This window comes from Neodiprion fabricii, chromosome 3 (assembly GCF_021155785.1).
Source record: "Neodiprion fabricii isolate iyNeoFabr1 chromosome 3, iyNeoFabr1.1, whole genome shotgun sequence".
Classification (NCBI taxonomy): Eukaryota; Metazoa; Arthropoda; class Insecta; order Hymenoptera; family Diprionidae; genus Neodiprion; species Neodiprion fabricii.
The window spans coordinates 20073991-20090614 of NC_060241.1; the positions used below are offsets into that span (position 1 = coordinate 20073991).

The following is a 16624-nucleotide window of genomic DNA, read 5'->3' on the forward strand; positions in this document are numbered from 1 at the left end:
TTGCATATTGAAAATCAAACGTTTTCAAATATTATACTGTAAAAAAATGCGGTGTGGAACACTTCTATAGAATATTTGTTTTCAAACCTCAGCTTGCCATTTTGGCATCGGAACGAAGTGACCCGTCTTACAACTTTTGCGAGTTGGGTCTTCTCCGAAACGCTAGGAATTTCAACTCGAGTTCTTTCGTCTCGTCAGGCTAGGCCCGTTTTAGACACCAGCGTTACTGGACACCAAAAGTAATTAGAAGCTGTATTGGAAACCAGCCCGATTGGAAACAACGGTGCTGCCCATCGGACCCCAACAAATGAATAAACATATAAATGCCCGATTAAAACCAAAATTGTTCAATTTCATAATGGGGCTCTTGACTGAAGATGTACCTACTAAGAATTTGTAGACCTTGTGGACCTCGCTCCGTGGCTAAGGGCATGGTGAAGGGTGCTGAAGGGTCGTGAAAGGGAGGATTGCAATTATGCTGGGAGATGTGAAAAGTGAAATTACATAATCTCGACTCAGGACCGTGATTCTGACTTATTTTTCACTCGCGAAAAGAAGATTTTCCCTTCAAGGTGCCTTCGGATTGGTCTGAATGGCGCTTATCGATGTTTTCCCGAGTGCAAAATAAGTCAGAATTAGGGGACCAGGGCTCCTGATTAGACGGAACGCTGTTTTCGTCATTTTCACGGGTGAAAAAGAAATCAAAATAAGACCCATTAAGTTGATTTCTTTGTTTTCTTTCGGCCGTAGACTTATAGAGATAGACTGTGCAATCCGTGTACCGAGCTGAGGTTCGCCCTCAGGGAAAAAAACCCCCACTTGGGTGTAAATTCGTACCCCCAACTCATAGATAATGCTAATTTCCCATAAGAAAAAAGTTAGGGGTACGAATTTACACCCAATTTGGGGTTTTTTCCGTGAGGGCGATCACGAAGTAATTTCACATTTGGCCTTTCCCATCATCAAATCATTCGGATTGGTTTACAAAGTTTTAGTCAACCAATCAGAATGTTTGGATGGTGGGAAACGTGAAAAATGAACTGAAATAATCAACCCCTTGAAGCTCCAATTGAAAAGAGAAAGCAACAGCACAATCCGACTTCTCTGCTGCACGGTCGAAAGAGTGGGGAACAGCCGCCAGGTGGGGAAAGCAATAAGGCCAGCGGGGAGGTATACTTATATCATACTTATGTAAGCTCGGTGTCCCCCCCACCCCCCCCCCCCCCCCAAGTTGTCGATTAGAATAAGAGGTCGGACTCCCGCTGTTGCTTTCTCACTCTAATTAGAGTTTCAGCCTATATTTCAGTGGTTTCAGCTCAGCGCACGGGCCGCACAATCTATCTCTAAAGTCTATGCCTCCGGCGCGAACTAAAGGACGGCGTGTGTGGACTCGACATAGCGTTTGTACTGCAGCGCCATCACGCCGATAAGCTTACGCCATTTACGGTCTAAAAAACGAGTTGGAATTCGCCTCTGGTTTGATTAGTCCACGGTATTTCGGCATAAAAGTTAAACTGCCAATATATTTTTAAGAAGAAGCGTGAGCGAGCACCGGCGGCGCAGAATTTCAATATAATGCCACTGCCGATACACGCTGGGGTGTTTCAGGTAAAAATACAACTTGAACAATGTTACTGCGTATCCTAAGCGCGCCAATATTGATATAAAAAACGCTCTGCAAATTGGGGTTATCTTTGACAGATTAAACATGTCATTTAGCCACTTTTAAAAATGTAACGGTCAGCAAACCTATAGTTTGTGTTGCGCAAATCACTCCAAGTATCATACAATGGATTTCATTTTCTCTTCAACAGCAGAATGCAATGGAGCCAATGCAAGTTGACGCACCAACTGAAGACAATGACAATACAGAAGAGGAACCATACATTGTAGAAAATCCCACGCTGGTAAGGAGCTAACGATCTTTCTCACCTATCTTTTTTTTCCCATCGATGCTGAAATATTGCTTTATAAATGACTATAGCCCAATTCATTGTACGATAAATTTTTTCAGGATTTAGAAGTCTATGCGAACAGCTATACAGGACTAGCAAAACTGTACAGGTTGATCTATATCGCAGATCATTGTCCGACACTGCGGTTGGAAGCATTGAAAATGGCGATAACTTATGTGATGACAACATATAACACAGGAATCTATCAAACTCTGCATAAAAAGCTGCAGGAGGCAATCGGCACGCCTGGACTGCCTGATATAGCAGCACAGTCGACATCCCAAGATATACCGGCAATCGATCACATGTGGCTAGAGTCTAAGTCGAAGAAGGCAGCCCTGAAATTAGAGAAATTTGATACCGATCTAAAGAACTATAAGAGTAATTCAATCAAGGAAAGTATTAGGAGAGGTCACGACGATTTGGGTGACCATTACCTCGACTGTGGCGATCTCAGCAATGCGCTTAAGTGTTATTCGCGAGCACGCGACTATTGTACCAGTGGTAAACATGTCGTTAACATGTGCCTTAATGTCATCAAGGTATCTGTCTACCTTCAAAACTGGTCCCATGTCATCAGTTATGTTACCAAAGCTGAGAACACGCCTGACTTTTCCGAAGTTCACGGCAAGGACAACAATCAGGCTGTCATCACCAAACTTAAAATAGCTGCTGGACTCGCAGAGCTCACTACAATGAAATATAAAATGGCGGCGCGACACTTCCTCCAGGCTTCACTGGATCACTGCGACTGCCCTGAGCTCCTCTCTCCAGGCAATGTTGCTCTCTACGGAGGACTTTGTGCGCTTGCTACTTTCGAAAGAAACGAGCTTCAAAAGCAAGTCATATTTAGCAGCTCGTTCAAATTGTTCTTGGAGCTCGAACCTCAACTTAGAGATATTATCTTCCAGTTTTACAACTCAAAGTATGCTTCATGTTTGAAATTGTTGGATGAGATAAAGGACAACATTTTACTTGATATGTACATAGCACCACATGTCAACTCTCTCTATACTCAAATCAGAAATCGAGCATTAATTCAGTACTTTAGCCCGTATTTAAGCGCTGATATGAGGAGAATGGCTACAGCATTCAATAGAACTGTCTCCGCCCTTGAGAATGAGCTCATGCAGCTTATACTCGAAGGTCAAATCCAGGCACGCATCGACTCGCACAATAAAGTAATTTTACTTTTAATATAGTATACTAAGTATGAGGTTTTTCTGGGTTGCTTTCATTGTGTACTCATTTTTATTACAGATTTTGTATGCCAAAGACGTTGATCAGCGTAGTACGACATTTGAGAAGTCAATTAGCGTCGGCAAGGAGTACCAGCGACGTACTAGAATGCTCATCCTCAGAGCTGCGATGTTGAAGCATCACATTCATGTGAAGGTAGGAATTTGTAAGAAATAAATTTTCAAATTTTTTAGCGAATGTACCTGGAAAATAATTGACATCTATTATTTTCAAAACGTTGCAGGGTCAAGCACGTGACACGACGCAAGGCGGTGAGTTATCTGTGGCTCCAGGAAACAGTAGCATAGTATCAAGAAATTGAAGTAATTTATTTGTCAAGTCGAAGAAGTAATCGAAAGAAACAAAAGGAATCCACACGAAACTGAAACGGAGTGTGTTCGTTGCTTGGACATTAACTCTTATGTAAATTAATCTTTTGCCATTGTGTTCCTCTACATTTACTTTACCATTTTTTGTTATTTTCTTTTTTTTTTTTTTTCCAAATCGTAAAGTTCTATACTGTACATAAATATGGCCTTTACGTTATAAATAAACAATTATTATGAATCACTAAAAACTGCAATATTAAAGTAAAACTTTTGTAGCATTATCAAGAGCTAAAAGTGCTAATAATACGTCATAAATACATGCATGCATATACGTAAGGTACCCGATGTGTATATTAATTATTGAAATCTTGACTAAAAGAATGGAAAAAAGTCTTGCATTCTTCACAGTTAAATCTATGTTATTTCTATGATTTGCAACGTCATCTGTTAAATGCAATTATTAATTATTGCTACATTGTTCAACTAATTATTCATTTATCCATTAATAAATTCGAAGTTCTTATATTAATTATAAATGTATGTAAAATACATATTTGTTATTTTTTTTCTTTTTTCTTAAATCTTGTTCGCAGTCAAAATAGAAACCACGGAATAACAGAGTGGTCGATTCAATGATATCTTGAGTTAGATTAGTGTTCCTACGGACCGCACTCATTGCAAATTACCAATACAAATGTACAGGACGAGTCTTTCGCGTACCGGAAGTGACTACGTGAGCTAAATTGACAGAGTACCCGCATTGTACACTCTTGGCGTCGCAGTCGTTCGTGACCTGAGGATATCCACTTGCTTCGCGTCACTGGACGTGCCGGGGGAGAATAACAGTCGTATATGTGAATCTGAACCCTTTTTTGCTAGACAGTGAACCACAGTGAATTTCCTGCGCTTGTGCGCGTATCTCTGATCAATATTACTTAATAAGAAATCGTGATAACTAGTAGAAAAAAATAATGGGCCGTTATCGAAGGTACGTAAAATATGATATACCTTGAGATACAAACAGCGCACGGGGGTACGAACGATAGAACAAAATGGAAGTTGCGTGTACCTCGCCGACAATCAACGCGTAGCAATATGTCAACTGAGCCACCCTTCTCTAGCTAATTGTGTCATCGACCCGGCTAACCGAACGAGATTGACTAAAGTAGAATAAACATACAGCTTTAACTGAAGACCTAAATAGTAAACTCCGCCTAGTTGTTACTTGCTCTCTTTTTATTGTACCCAGTATTTTTCATCAGCGTTTTCGTCAATTTCTTTACGCTTCTTAAGTTTTAAAATTCGCCATTTTGTTACTCAGTTCATTATCCGCGCACTGACCATATAAATCGATGCTTTCCTATAGGTATACTCCATTATTGGGAGTTAGCCTCAACCAATTTCACGTAGCGATCACGCCCCTCGTTGCAAATGAAAACAAAAACAACGAACGGACCAAAAATAACTTGTATGAAACTACTTCAAAATCAATTGTTTGCGTCCTTACTTAGCCGTAGCCGAGAAAGGGATAGGAGGCGCAAATCTCGCAGTCGGTCCCGGAGTCGGTCACCTAGAGATCGACGTGGCTGGGGGGGACCTGGTGGTGGAGGAGGAGGAGGAGGTCCAGGACGCGACAGAGGGGGTGGTGGAGGTGGTGGTCGCGGAGGCAGAGGACAGCCTGGGGCTAATCTCAGAAAGCCACGCTGGGACTTAAGCCGTTTAGAACCATTCAAGAAGGACTTCTATGTGCCTAGTGATGTCGTACAACATAGGGATCCTCGTGCCGTCGAACAGTACAGAAGTGACAAAGAAATCACCCTTAAAGGAAGAAACATACCTAATCCTGTATTCACCTTTGAAGAAGCGGGATTTCCTGATTATGTTCTGAAAGAAGTCAAGTAAGCAACAAATGGATCGTATTACATGCAATAATCACTCTCAGAGTGTCCCTAACGTTAATTTGGATGCTTTGGAAATCACACATGTTTCCTGGAATTGACTCCCGCTCTTGAGATTCTTAAGTGCGTTAGGTTAACAAATAGATTTGTTTGTGCCAAACCCAATGAAACAAGAAGGGAATAAATTGTGTTCTGGTTTTCGAAAGCCCAAAAAGTAATTTCAATAGATTTCGAATTTAATTTATTATAAACACTATTTTGGGTGTAGTTCATATGAAAACTCAAGCTCCTTAATCTCTTTGACTAACTTCTCATGCTAATTTTTACCTAATTAATTACGAATTTTTAGGAGGCTTGGATTCAAGGAGCCGACATCAATTCAAGCCCAGGGATGGCCAATTGCTCTGAGTGGGCGGGACATGGTGGGAATAGCTTCAACTGGATCAGGAAAAACGTTGTCTTACATACTGCCCGCCATAGTACATATAAATAGCCAGCCTAAGTTAAGTCGCAAAGACGGTCCTGTAGCTTTAGTCTTGGCTCCGACACGAGAATTGGCTCAACAAATACAGCAGGTGGCTGACGACTTTGGTCATTCGTCAGGCATCAGGAATACATGTTTATATGGAGGTGCGCCGAAGGGTGCGCAGGCTAGGGATCTTGATGGGGGTGTAGAAATTGTGATCGCAACACCCGGTAGACTATTGGACTTTTTAGAATCCGGTCGAACAAACCTGAAAAGATGCACATATCTAGTACTGGACGAGGCTGATAGAATGCTTGACATGGGATTCGAGCCTCAAATTAGAAAAATCATAGAACAAATTAGACCTGATAGACAGACACTTATGTGGTCTGCAACATGGCCCAAAGAGGTAAAGAATCTGGCCGAAGACTTTCTTAAGGACTACACGCAAATAAACGTTGGGTCTCTTCAGCTTGCAGCTAATCACAATATCCTTCAAATTATCGACGTGTGTCAAGATTACGAAAAGGAAAACAAGTACGTAACCAACTCTTCAAAAATCTCGTTTTGTTATTATAATTGCATACAGATTAGCTCATACCTGTGTATCATCACAAGTATATGCCTCACAAGTATGCTACATTAACTGGAGATAAATTAACTTAGCTTGATTTCATTGGCAAGTTAGGTCAGTCCTCTTCAAACAAACGACCAACAACATTTTTTTATTTCAATATTTTTCCAAACGGGTAATCCGTTGCTGTATTGAAAGAACTAAATTTATCCTCTTTTTTTTTTCTTCTAGACTTAGCACATTGTTGAAAGAGATAATGGCTGAGAATGAGAACAAAACGATAGTTTTTATAGAAACTAAACGCAGAGTGGACGAGATAACTAGAAAAATGAAGCGTGACGGCTGGCCTGCAGTCTGTATACATGGGGACAAAACGCAACAAGAAAGAGACTGGGTTTTACAAGGTAAAATCTCGATCAATTACTCATTAAAAAAGTGTTATGAACTATTTTTTGATAATTTCTTGTTTACTGAACCGTAATTTACCATTTATAGATTTTCGATCTGGCAAAGCACCGATACTAGTAGCCACTGATGTAGCAGCACGAGGTCTTGGTGAGTGAGCACCTTTTTACTACTATGTAAAGAATACAATTTTCTCCATTTTCCTTTATTTATTCATTCAATTATTTATTTTTGTTTTATCCTTATTATTTCTTGGTAGAGAGCTATACGCGGTGATCTGTAAATACGATAAGGTGCGGGAATTTTGTATCATGCTATTTGTTCTGTCATTTTACTATAATTTTGCAGAAAGGTATATAACTGTATTACAGTCGGTCTGAAAACTTTCAAGAATTTATAACTTCATTATGCGACTTTGATAAGAGCATTAGCATGCATATTGGCTATCTCATTTGTTTATAATTACATAAGAGAAAATGTTACTTGTCGTTACTCATTATCTTACTTTTGTCATTAGATAGCACCATAGAACACAATGAGTGATTAGCATTGATATTATTTTCCCACAGTGTTTATCATTTAGAGAATTTGTTCCCATCACGCCGAATTTATGGAATTGAATTATTCATTCTGTTGCAATTTATAATACAATTCCATGTGACGAATTGCCATTTATCTAGTCAAAAATTATTTACTTTTTATTGTATGTCTCCAAGTATTTATTGATTCATTTTATTATTTTTTTTCAATTCCGCATTACACATATTTGCATAATCAATTTTATTTCTAACTGTTACATTGATTATTGGTAGAGAAATAAGCGTAAGATTGGTAAGAATAAATGAAGAGACAAAAAGAAGTGAATAAAAGATACATATCCTCTGAATTTTTCTAACATCAAAACATGTAACATCTCCAAATTCGTCAAGAAAAAAGAAATAAAAAGACAAATAAAAAATAAATAACAAATTGAAAATGACGTAAACCAAAAAAGTATATAGCTAACGCGGCTGGATGTTTGTTTGCATTGCAGAGGCACATTGCGCGCAGGCCCACGCCGGGTAATGCAAAGCATAGGGGGCCCCCCGCCTCTTAGTTCGGTGGTGCACTGGTTTGCATTGTCTGCGCTGGCTGCTGCGCGTGCCTCTATCCGTCAATTGCGTGACGGGCCAGTCCGGGCCTAATCGGGCCCTACTTAATCTACCTGCGTACCGGATATCTCACTCCTACGCTACTACGCTGTGTACGCCACCTGGGCTGGCCAAGTTGTTGTTGCCAGAGTAGAGTCCCTTCCACTGGCCAGTCGAGCTAGTCTAACCCGACAGCGGTCCAATGAGAGGCGGAGGCATGCTAGAGCAGATGCCTGAGCCTCTAGTGGGCCCTAAGCAACCGAGCCGTGGAGGCTGTTGCTGGAGCGAGTGCAAACAGCCAGGCCCTGCCCGTACGTTGCTTGCGAAACTCGCCCACTGCCTAATTTTAGTATGATAAATAATTATCAAATCAATATTGATCATCCATGTGTCCGTCCGTATTATCCTTCATCAATACTGTGCGATCCCATTCCATTTTGCAATCCTTAGTACTATTCATAACAATACATGCTCCTTCATGTATACCATATCCATGCTATCACTAACCACAGCACCAGAAATCTTATTTACGTATTAGATTCTAAGCTAGGACTCTATGTTTTACTCTTAATGCCGATTCAGCATCTAATTAATTTATATCCATTACTTATGTGTATATTATTCTTCATTTCTTAATTATATACATATTTAAACATGGAGGTATTTTCGAACCACCAATGTGCCTTATATCAGTTTTACAATAACGTTGCTTTATCCTAGCTGTTCACCAATCTATTTTAGATTCTACGTGTCAATATTACGTAAAATGTTACCTCTCATGGTAAGAGCGTTTATCATAAAGTACAGGTAAGCAAATTGCTTAACGAAATAACAAGTTTTACGTGAAATGTCATTTGCTAAGAGTCTGTATAATACAGTTAATGTTATGAGTGATTAGAATGGATATCTGAAAGTTTCGCACTTCTACATGATTATGTTATGAAATACTGGCAACTGGTGGTAATAAGACTGCTTTCTGAAAAACAATGCAATATTTGAAATACATTGTTTTTTTGAAAATATCTTCTCAAGATATGTATAAATCCCCTCACAGTATTGATTGGTAATATTAAGCGGCATTATGGGATAGAGACTAGATTCCATAGTGTAACAGTTTGATTGGGTATGAACTATTCTTCGTGTAATCAATGCTCTCCAAAGATCAGTTCAATTCTTATTGGCTATGTACCTTCTTTTCTGTTACTCTTAGAATAGTAGCCTGTTATTAAATTACCTTCAGCGATACCATATCGCATGCCTATGTTTCGTCATGAATTTAATCATTGTTAATTATTAGACTACCCTAAGCTGTTTCATACTTACTCAATTTCGTTATCAATCCAGCTGTGCTGCTTTGAGAGCATTTGATGACACGTGTGGTACATTTATCATCAATCCAAAGAATGCGTAAAAAGTGTTGCCTGCGACAGCAGTCTAATGTACAATACAGATGTTTGTCTATGGTTGACTGTTTCAGAGAACATATTCTCATTTTACGTGTTGGTTTCAGACGTGGAAGACGTTAAGTTTGTCATCAATTTTGACTACCCTTCGTGTTCCGAGGACTACGTCCACAGAATCGGCCGAACAGGTCGAAGGCAGAAGACTGGAACTGCCTACACCTTTTTCACTCCAAACAATTCAAACAAAGCAAACGATTTGATTCAAGTATTGAAAGAAGCTAATCAAGTTATAAATCCTAAACTACTGGAACTCACTGATAGCAGAGGTGGTGGTAGCGGCGGCGGCGGCGGTATATTTGGAAGGCATAGAGGTATGCTTGAGAGGGGGCTTTGAAAATTCTCCGTTCTTAATCGCAAATTATCCTGACAATCAAGTTCAATTTCAGCCAAAACAATAGTTCTCTATGCTAACACTTTAAAACTAACTTGAACAGGAGGAAGAAGCAGATGGCGTTCTAAGGGTGGAGGAAGCGGAGCAGGAGGAGGAGGGAGAGGTGGAAGAGATCGCAGTTTCTCCAGGAGTCGAAGTCGCAGTCGTAGTCGTGAGCGCAATGGTCGAGGAGGAGGTCGTCGGAGCTACAGCCGAAGCTACTCCCGCAGTCGCAGCCCCGTAAACAATCGCACAGGCAAGTCCTCAGCCAGTCCCAACAACGGTGCAGGGGGCTCTGTTCCACCCCCAACCCTGGCAGCCGCCACTCGTTTAAACTTACAGCCACCTCCTCCGCCCCCTCCCCCTCCTGCTCCTCCTCAACAACTACCACCCCCTGCTCAGCCTCTTCCTCCATTACGCCTGATCTTATCGGCACATCCCCCCCCTCCCCCTCCTTCTCAACCTTCACAACCAGTCACGGTTTCCACCCACCCACAACTCCCTCCTGCCATGCCTTCTGTTATGGGGCCGATGGGCCCTTCTCTACCCTCGCATAGCCATGTTGCGTATACGGGGGCCCTGACACCCACTCATTTGAACGTAATGGGTGTAATGGGGTTGGGAGGAGCTCCTCCCCCTCCGAGAGTGAACATGGGGAACGTGGGTGGAGGGTTCCACCATCAGCAGGGGGGTGGCCCACCGTCAAACATGAACATGGCCCCTCCGTCCAATTTAGGCGGAGGTGGCTACCCCAACATGCCACCCCGAACGTACTACCAGTCGCCTCCACCGTCAATGCACCCCACCAATGGCTTTCATCGCTAGCAGCGGTCTTCCTGCTGTGCTGCGTGGCCACAAGGTTTGTTTAGATCATCGGGGGAGGGGGATATCTGTCCAATTGATTTTTCCAAGATTCCAAGAGGAGTAGGATGGGAAGGGATAGGAAAGGAAAGGTGCGCGTATCGTATCAAGTCGATGAACGATACCCAAGGAGATTGACGGTACCATATGGGCACCTCTCCCCTGCGTCAATTACTGCTGTTGATGTCTAGTCAATGGATTAGTTAACTGCGTCCAGCTGGTCTACCATACGAAAATTAACCGATGACTAGTTTTTCATTTAATATTGCACATCCATGTAATGTATCTACATAAATCATTTATTCAGTTACTTTTACACCATACTTGAAACATTTTTGGTTACTGATTTAAGACAGAACAATGAACGGTAGCGTGTTTATTCCTTTCAGAAGTTATTGGAAAGAGTTACTGGAGCAGCGAAAGATGATCTCCGATGAGCAGTTCATAACGTAATTATTGTGACATGGGCAACTCTCATAATCCCGCTTCTACTTGGAGATGACAAGAAAAAAATACGGTGTGAAATGAATAGGACAAAATATATTTGATAATGATTTGACCATTACGGTGAATGAATGTGCGTGTCACATGTTTTTATCTGTCGGTAATTTATGAAGAATTATTGATTCAAACATAAAAAAAAAAAAACACTATCAAGAAATATAACAAAAAAAGATTTATGTCAGCTGTAAGATTCAAGTGAACAATCGTGTAATTTTTAAGTTTTATTATTCTTAGTTAATGATTGTAGTTATAAATTCGTGGTATTTTACTTGCTACTCATTCCCTGCCTCTTTCTCCTTCTATGTTTACAAAAATATAGGAAAGATCAATCATTAATGTACAGTATTTAAACGTCAATATAACAAATAAAATTTGTTAATCATAATTTACGTGTGCCATTGTACTCTTATGTCAACACATGCCTTTTTTAACTACATATTTAGTACTAAACTGTGTGTAATTTAGTTGACGGACTTTCCAATTTTGCACAGTAATCTGTCGGGTGCGTCTTGAAACAAATTTAATTTCATTAGGCAATAATTAACGTTTCAGCAGTAGAAGCTGGTATATTTCATTTGCAAATTTTTATATTATCAGTCGACACTGTTGTATATGCGCGATCGAGATCAATCTCGAAAGTTCGGTTCTCTTCGTTTCCATTTCCAGAAAAGACCATTCATTGTCCCTCTGATCAATAATTTGACACGCATGCGTTTAGATATCTGTGTGCCATCTACATACGTGGAATGAAGAAAACATGCTCTCGTAACATATTAGCATGATATTAGTTTTCGCAAGTTATTCGTATACCTATACAAAAAAAAGGGCAATGGAGAGATAGCATGGAATGTAATGAATATACTTTCAGTGAATTACTCTAATACAACAGAATCAAAAACTTTTATATTTATTTATTCTCAAGAACAGATTTTTTTTTTCTATTCATTGGTACCATGGGCGTATATGGGAGACTTGAGATGCATAAGAAAAAAAAAAAAATCATATATACAGTTACATAAGGCTGCGCAACTTTATGCGCACGACCAGTATCGAACCTGCTTTGTGGTATCGATTGCAGTGCCTGGACGCTGATTGGCTATTACGGCGTGACGCAAAACACAGTCATTTTCTGGTTGGTTCGAGAGAATCATGCGCGGACACCATCAGCTGCTAGCCGGAAACGGAGTGTAGTAGAACGCTGGTAGCTTGCCACCCGCTTCCATCCTCCTAGCGCCTGTCAGCCATTATCGTTTTGTTCTCGCCGGGTTCATAGGTAAGTTCATCGTAGTTTAACAGGCTTTCGATCTCTCGCTTAGCCACATTAACATCGAATACCTAACTCGCCAAAATTCGTCTGCGATTTGGCATCGAAATATACTGGATTTACGGATCACGGACTTCCGGAACCGACTCACAGTGTAACGTTCATTGTCCCCAGGTCCGATTGGGGGTAGCCGACACGAATTTTCACCGAAGATCATCGCAGGTAACGCACAGAACGTAAAGCTGTACAGAGATGTACGGCAACGGATATTCCAATCAAACATCGTGAGTTGTTTCATGTATTATATTGAATTTATTGTGATTTCATAACCGCTTCGACGAATTGTCGCCTATCGCACGATCAATAATACCTGGGCTCGGGTGAAGCGAATTTATCCGCTATTACGGAACGACTTGCCTCGTTCTTATTACATGGTCTTTCCGCCAGAAGCGGTAACATCGGCCATTTTGTTCATTAAATTCTTCTCGCATTTTATTTACGGCCGTACAGCACTTCTCTCGAATATTCTCTCGACCTTATTCTAGCCATATGTCGGTGGATAACGGGGACTCGAGACAAAGTATTACCAACTTTGTCACTTATATGTATGCTTCTTCCTCGTCGACTGGCCTCATCTGTATTATTGATATTTGATTGTCGCCAAATTTTTTCGTGAAGTTTCCTAGTTTCTATTATTATTTACTCACCTTATTAAACAGATCAGTATTACGCAAGTTACAACTGATTGGCGTTTCATTTTATTAAAATTTTGAACTGAGCGTTTGTTTTATGATAAATGCTCGCTTAAAAGTCTCTATTTTTGATGAAACAATTTCATCCCTACTAGGTAATCAATTAACTCCAATACATGTATGTGTAAATCAAAGGAATCTGCTGATAAACGCATTAATATTTTCATTCACTATCAAACTTAAACAGCATTGTATTGTTACATTGTGTCATTAATATCCTCGACTGCTTTGTCTACTCCGAAATAGTATTTCCATGCTTTCTCAATTTGGAACACAATATATCACATTCATATAATTTTTAAACATTATATTGATCAGTTCAACTTATCTCACATAAAATACCATCAGCAGTTCGATCACCAGGTAAGCTGCATTTCAATCTCTTACCACTCACTGAGCTGATTGACATTGAGTAGAGCATGCTCTTTTTTATGGGGATACATGTCTCAGAAAAGATGAAATATTTTGTTTTTCACTTATCACATGCCTAAGTCTGTAATTTTGATGCACCCGCATTTGGAATTTCTTCTAAAACATTTGGAATTATTTGATCGACAAAGTATGGATATTTGCATTCTTAATTTTCACTATATGTACAAAAAAAAATCAATTTTCTGCTATTCAATTGTATTATGGAAAAAGACTGTAACTAGATAATTGATGTTGAAACAGACATTTCACATTTTGCAGAATAATGATTTGAGCATTCGGATTAACCTTAAAGTCAACTGGCATGTGGATTTTGAAGTTTCCATTCTCAACACTGTCACTTGTGCAAAAACAGCACTGAAACTGATATTTCGTCTGCTTGCTAGCTTGTTATAATAACGTATTATAAACTTACAATTGACTTTTCACAACTTTCTAGAAATGCATATCCCCCTGATACTGATCAACAATTTCTTTGACAATCACGATTGTTATGGAAAAAAATAATAATAAATGAGTATAAAGATTCCTTGGCTACATGTGCATACATTTTGCACCGTAGTCTGCATGCTATTATAAGCTCATATAGGCAAGTTTTTATGTATGATGTATTGTTTACTGACACAGTTACAGACCTAGGACAGACAGAGAATATGGCAACCGCACAGGTGGAGGCACATACTGGAACAGCCAACAACAGCCTCACGGAGACATGGGTGGGCTCAAGCAAAACCAAAAGAAAGCACCTGGTGATCTCTTGAAGAAACCAAACTGGGACTTGAACTCTCTCCAACCAATAATTAAGAACTTATATGTCCCTCATGCAAATGTCGTCAGCCGTTCTCCGGACGAAGTAAACAAGTACCATATTGGAAAAGAAATCACTGTCAAGGGAAACAACACTCCTTTCCCAATCCAAGCCTTCGAAGAAGGAAACTTCCCGGACTATGTGATGGAGGAAATTAGAAAACAGGGATTCAAAGAACCTACTGCTATCCAGTCACAAGGATGGCCCATTGCTCTCAGCGGTCGTGATATGGTCGGCATTGCCCAAACTGGATCCGGCAAAACTTTGGCTGTGAGTAATCTATTTATTCTTTTTCAATAATGTTTTATAAATATTGAGAAATGGAATATTGTCTTATTCGCTTACATTCAACAGTACGTGCTTCCGGCCACTGTGCATATCAACAATCAGCCGCGACTAGGGCGAGGAGAGGGACCTATCGTTCTCATCTTGGCGCCAACCAGAGAACTTGCGCAGCAAATCCAGAGCGTAGCTCGAGACTTTGGATCCTCCTCATGCATTCGTAACACTTGTATCTTCGGAGGGTCACCAAAAGGACCACAGGCTCGAGATCTAGAGCGTGGTGTTGAAATTTGCATAGCCACGCCTGGACGTCTGATTGATTTTCTTGAAAAGGGTACAACTAATCTACGCAGATGCACGTACTTAGTCCTGGATGAAGCAGACAGGATGTTAGATATGGGATTTGAACCTCAGATCAGGAAAATTATCGAACAAATCAGACCCGACAGACAAGTTCTGATGTGGTCAGCTACCTGGCCCAAAGAAGTTCAAGCTTTGGCCGAAGATTTTCTCAGTGATTACATTCAGATCAATATTGGTTCTCTGACTTTGGCTGCCAACCATAATATACGTCAAATAATTGAAATATGCCAAGAGCATGAGAAGGAAACAAAGCTCTCTTCCCTCTTGAGAGAGATTGGAGCAGACCGCGGTAACAAAACGATAATATTTGTTGAAACTAAGAAGAAGGTGGATGACATAACAAAGGCAATAAAACGCGAAGGATGGTCAGCAATTGCAATACATGGAGATAAGTCTCAGCCAGAAAGAGATTACGTTCTGTCAGAGTTTAGAAATGGAAAGACGGCTATACTGGTTGCCACTGATGTAGCTGCGCGAGGACTGGACGTTGAGGATGTAAAATATGTAGTGAATTTCGACTACCCAAATAGTTCCGAGGACTACATCCACAGGATAGGCAGAACAGGGCGTTGCGAAAGTGCTGGTACAGCTTATGCATATTTCACACCAAACAACGCGAGACAGGCTAAGGAATTGGTCTCCGTCCTAGAAGAGGCTGGCCAACCGATCAATCCTCAATTATCAGAGATGGCAAACTCGCAGAGAAATCAATTTGGCAAAGGCCGTCAACGATGGAACACCGTCCGACCCACCAAGGACAGTAGCAGCGGAGGTCCTGGGAGCCCACGAAATATTGGCAGTCCCAACGCAAACAACTGGCAAAATAATCAGCAGAATGGTATTCAAGACAGGTCAACCCCGCGGCAACAGAATGGCTACCAAAACAATCGGCAAACAAATTATCACAGTAATCAGAACAGCTATCAACCAAGGCAGCCGAATAGTTATCAAAACGGATATCAGAATGGTAATAATGCAGGTGGATACCAAGGCAATTTCCACAATCAGAATGGAGGTACACCTAGGTATCAAGGACGCGGTGGATACCAAGGGAATAGGTACAACAGTAGACAGAATGGGTTCAATGGTAACCAAAATGGGCAGGGCATGTACTCTATGCCTCCTCCGTTCATGATGCCACCAGGCAGTCATACAGATGCAGGCATCCAAAGCCTGGTAAACAACAAGTTCTTCCAGACCAACAGGCCACCACCAGGAACTAACCCGTGTGCTTATCAATCAATGGGTTATGGCCAGTTTCAACCAGTCTCACCATACGGCTACCCTTACCCACCAACCCCAGTGCAGCAGTGACATCCTTCGAGAGGAAAACCCACTGGGGCACGGGCCAAGTAAGCAGGAAATAATATTTGATACTTCTCTGTTTCCTAAATGTCCCGTGAATAATTCTACAATAATTACTGTCAAAAGGTAGGTTTTGATGAATATGTTCTTAATGTGGTATCAATGATATGTTGTTTTTTTTTTCCATTTTTATTTTATTTCCTCTTTTTTTTTTTGTCTTTTTCTTT

General features: G+C 40.6%; 3 protein-coding genes across 4 annotated transcripts; all 3 read left to right on the forward strand.

Annotated features, from left to right (window-relative positions):
• Window positions 1-1389: 1389 nt before the first annotated feature.
• LOC124178899 (COP9 signalosome complex subunit 1) lies at window positions 1390-3863 on the forward strand. 2 transcript variants are annotated; one of them, XM_046562683.1, is made up of 5 exons: window positions 1390-1608; window positions 1818-1907; window positions 2015-3136; window positions 3216-3350; window positions 3439-3863. In XM_046562683.1, the coding sequence occupies exons 1-5, from the start codon at window positions 1576-1578 to the stop codon at window positions 3514-3516; spliced, it is 1458 nt and encodes a 485-aa protein (XP_046418639.1). In that variant the 5' UTR covers window positions 1390-1575; the 3' UTR covers window positions 3517-3863. The 2 variants fall into 2 exon arrangements, with proteins under 2 accessions (XP_046418639.1, XP_046418638.1); XM_046562682.1 differs by having other exon boundaries at window positions 1393-1608; window positions 1815-1907.
• A 444-nt stretch (window positions 3864-4307) lies between these two features.
• Window positions 4308-11389, forward strand: LOC124178898 (ATP-dependent RNA helicase dbp2-like). The gene is made up of 8 exons (XM_046562681.1): window positions 4308-4511; window positions 5035-5421; window positions 5771-6424; window positions 6693-6865; window positions 6957-7016; window positions 9507-9770; window positions 9894-10085; window positions 11080-11389. Exons 1-8 carry the CDS (start codon window positions 4495-4497, stop codon window positions 11115-11117), a joined length of 1785 nt encoding a protein of 594 aa, XP_046418637.1. The 5' UTR covers window positions 4308-4494; the 3' UTR covers window positions 11118-11389.
• Window positions 11390-12350: 961 nt separating this feature from the next.
• On the forward strand, window positions 12351-16553 carry LOC124178897 (DEAD-box ATP-dependent RNA helicase 20-like). Its single transcript, XM_046562680.1, has 4 exons — window positions 12351-12467; window positions 12633-12742; window positions 14267-14717; window positions 14802-16553. Exons 2-4 carry the CDS (start codon window positions 12711-12713, stop codon window positions 16404-16406), a joined length of 2088 nt encoding a protein of 695 aa, XP_046418636.1. The 5' UTR covers window positions 12351-12467; window positions 12633-12710; the 3' UTR covers window positions 16407-16553.
• Window positions 16554-16624: the final 71 nt, after the last annotated feature.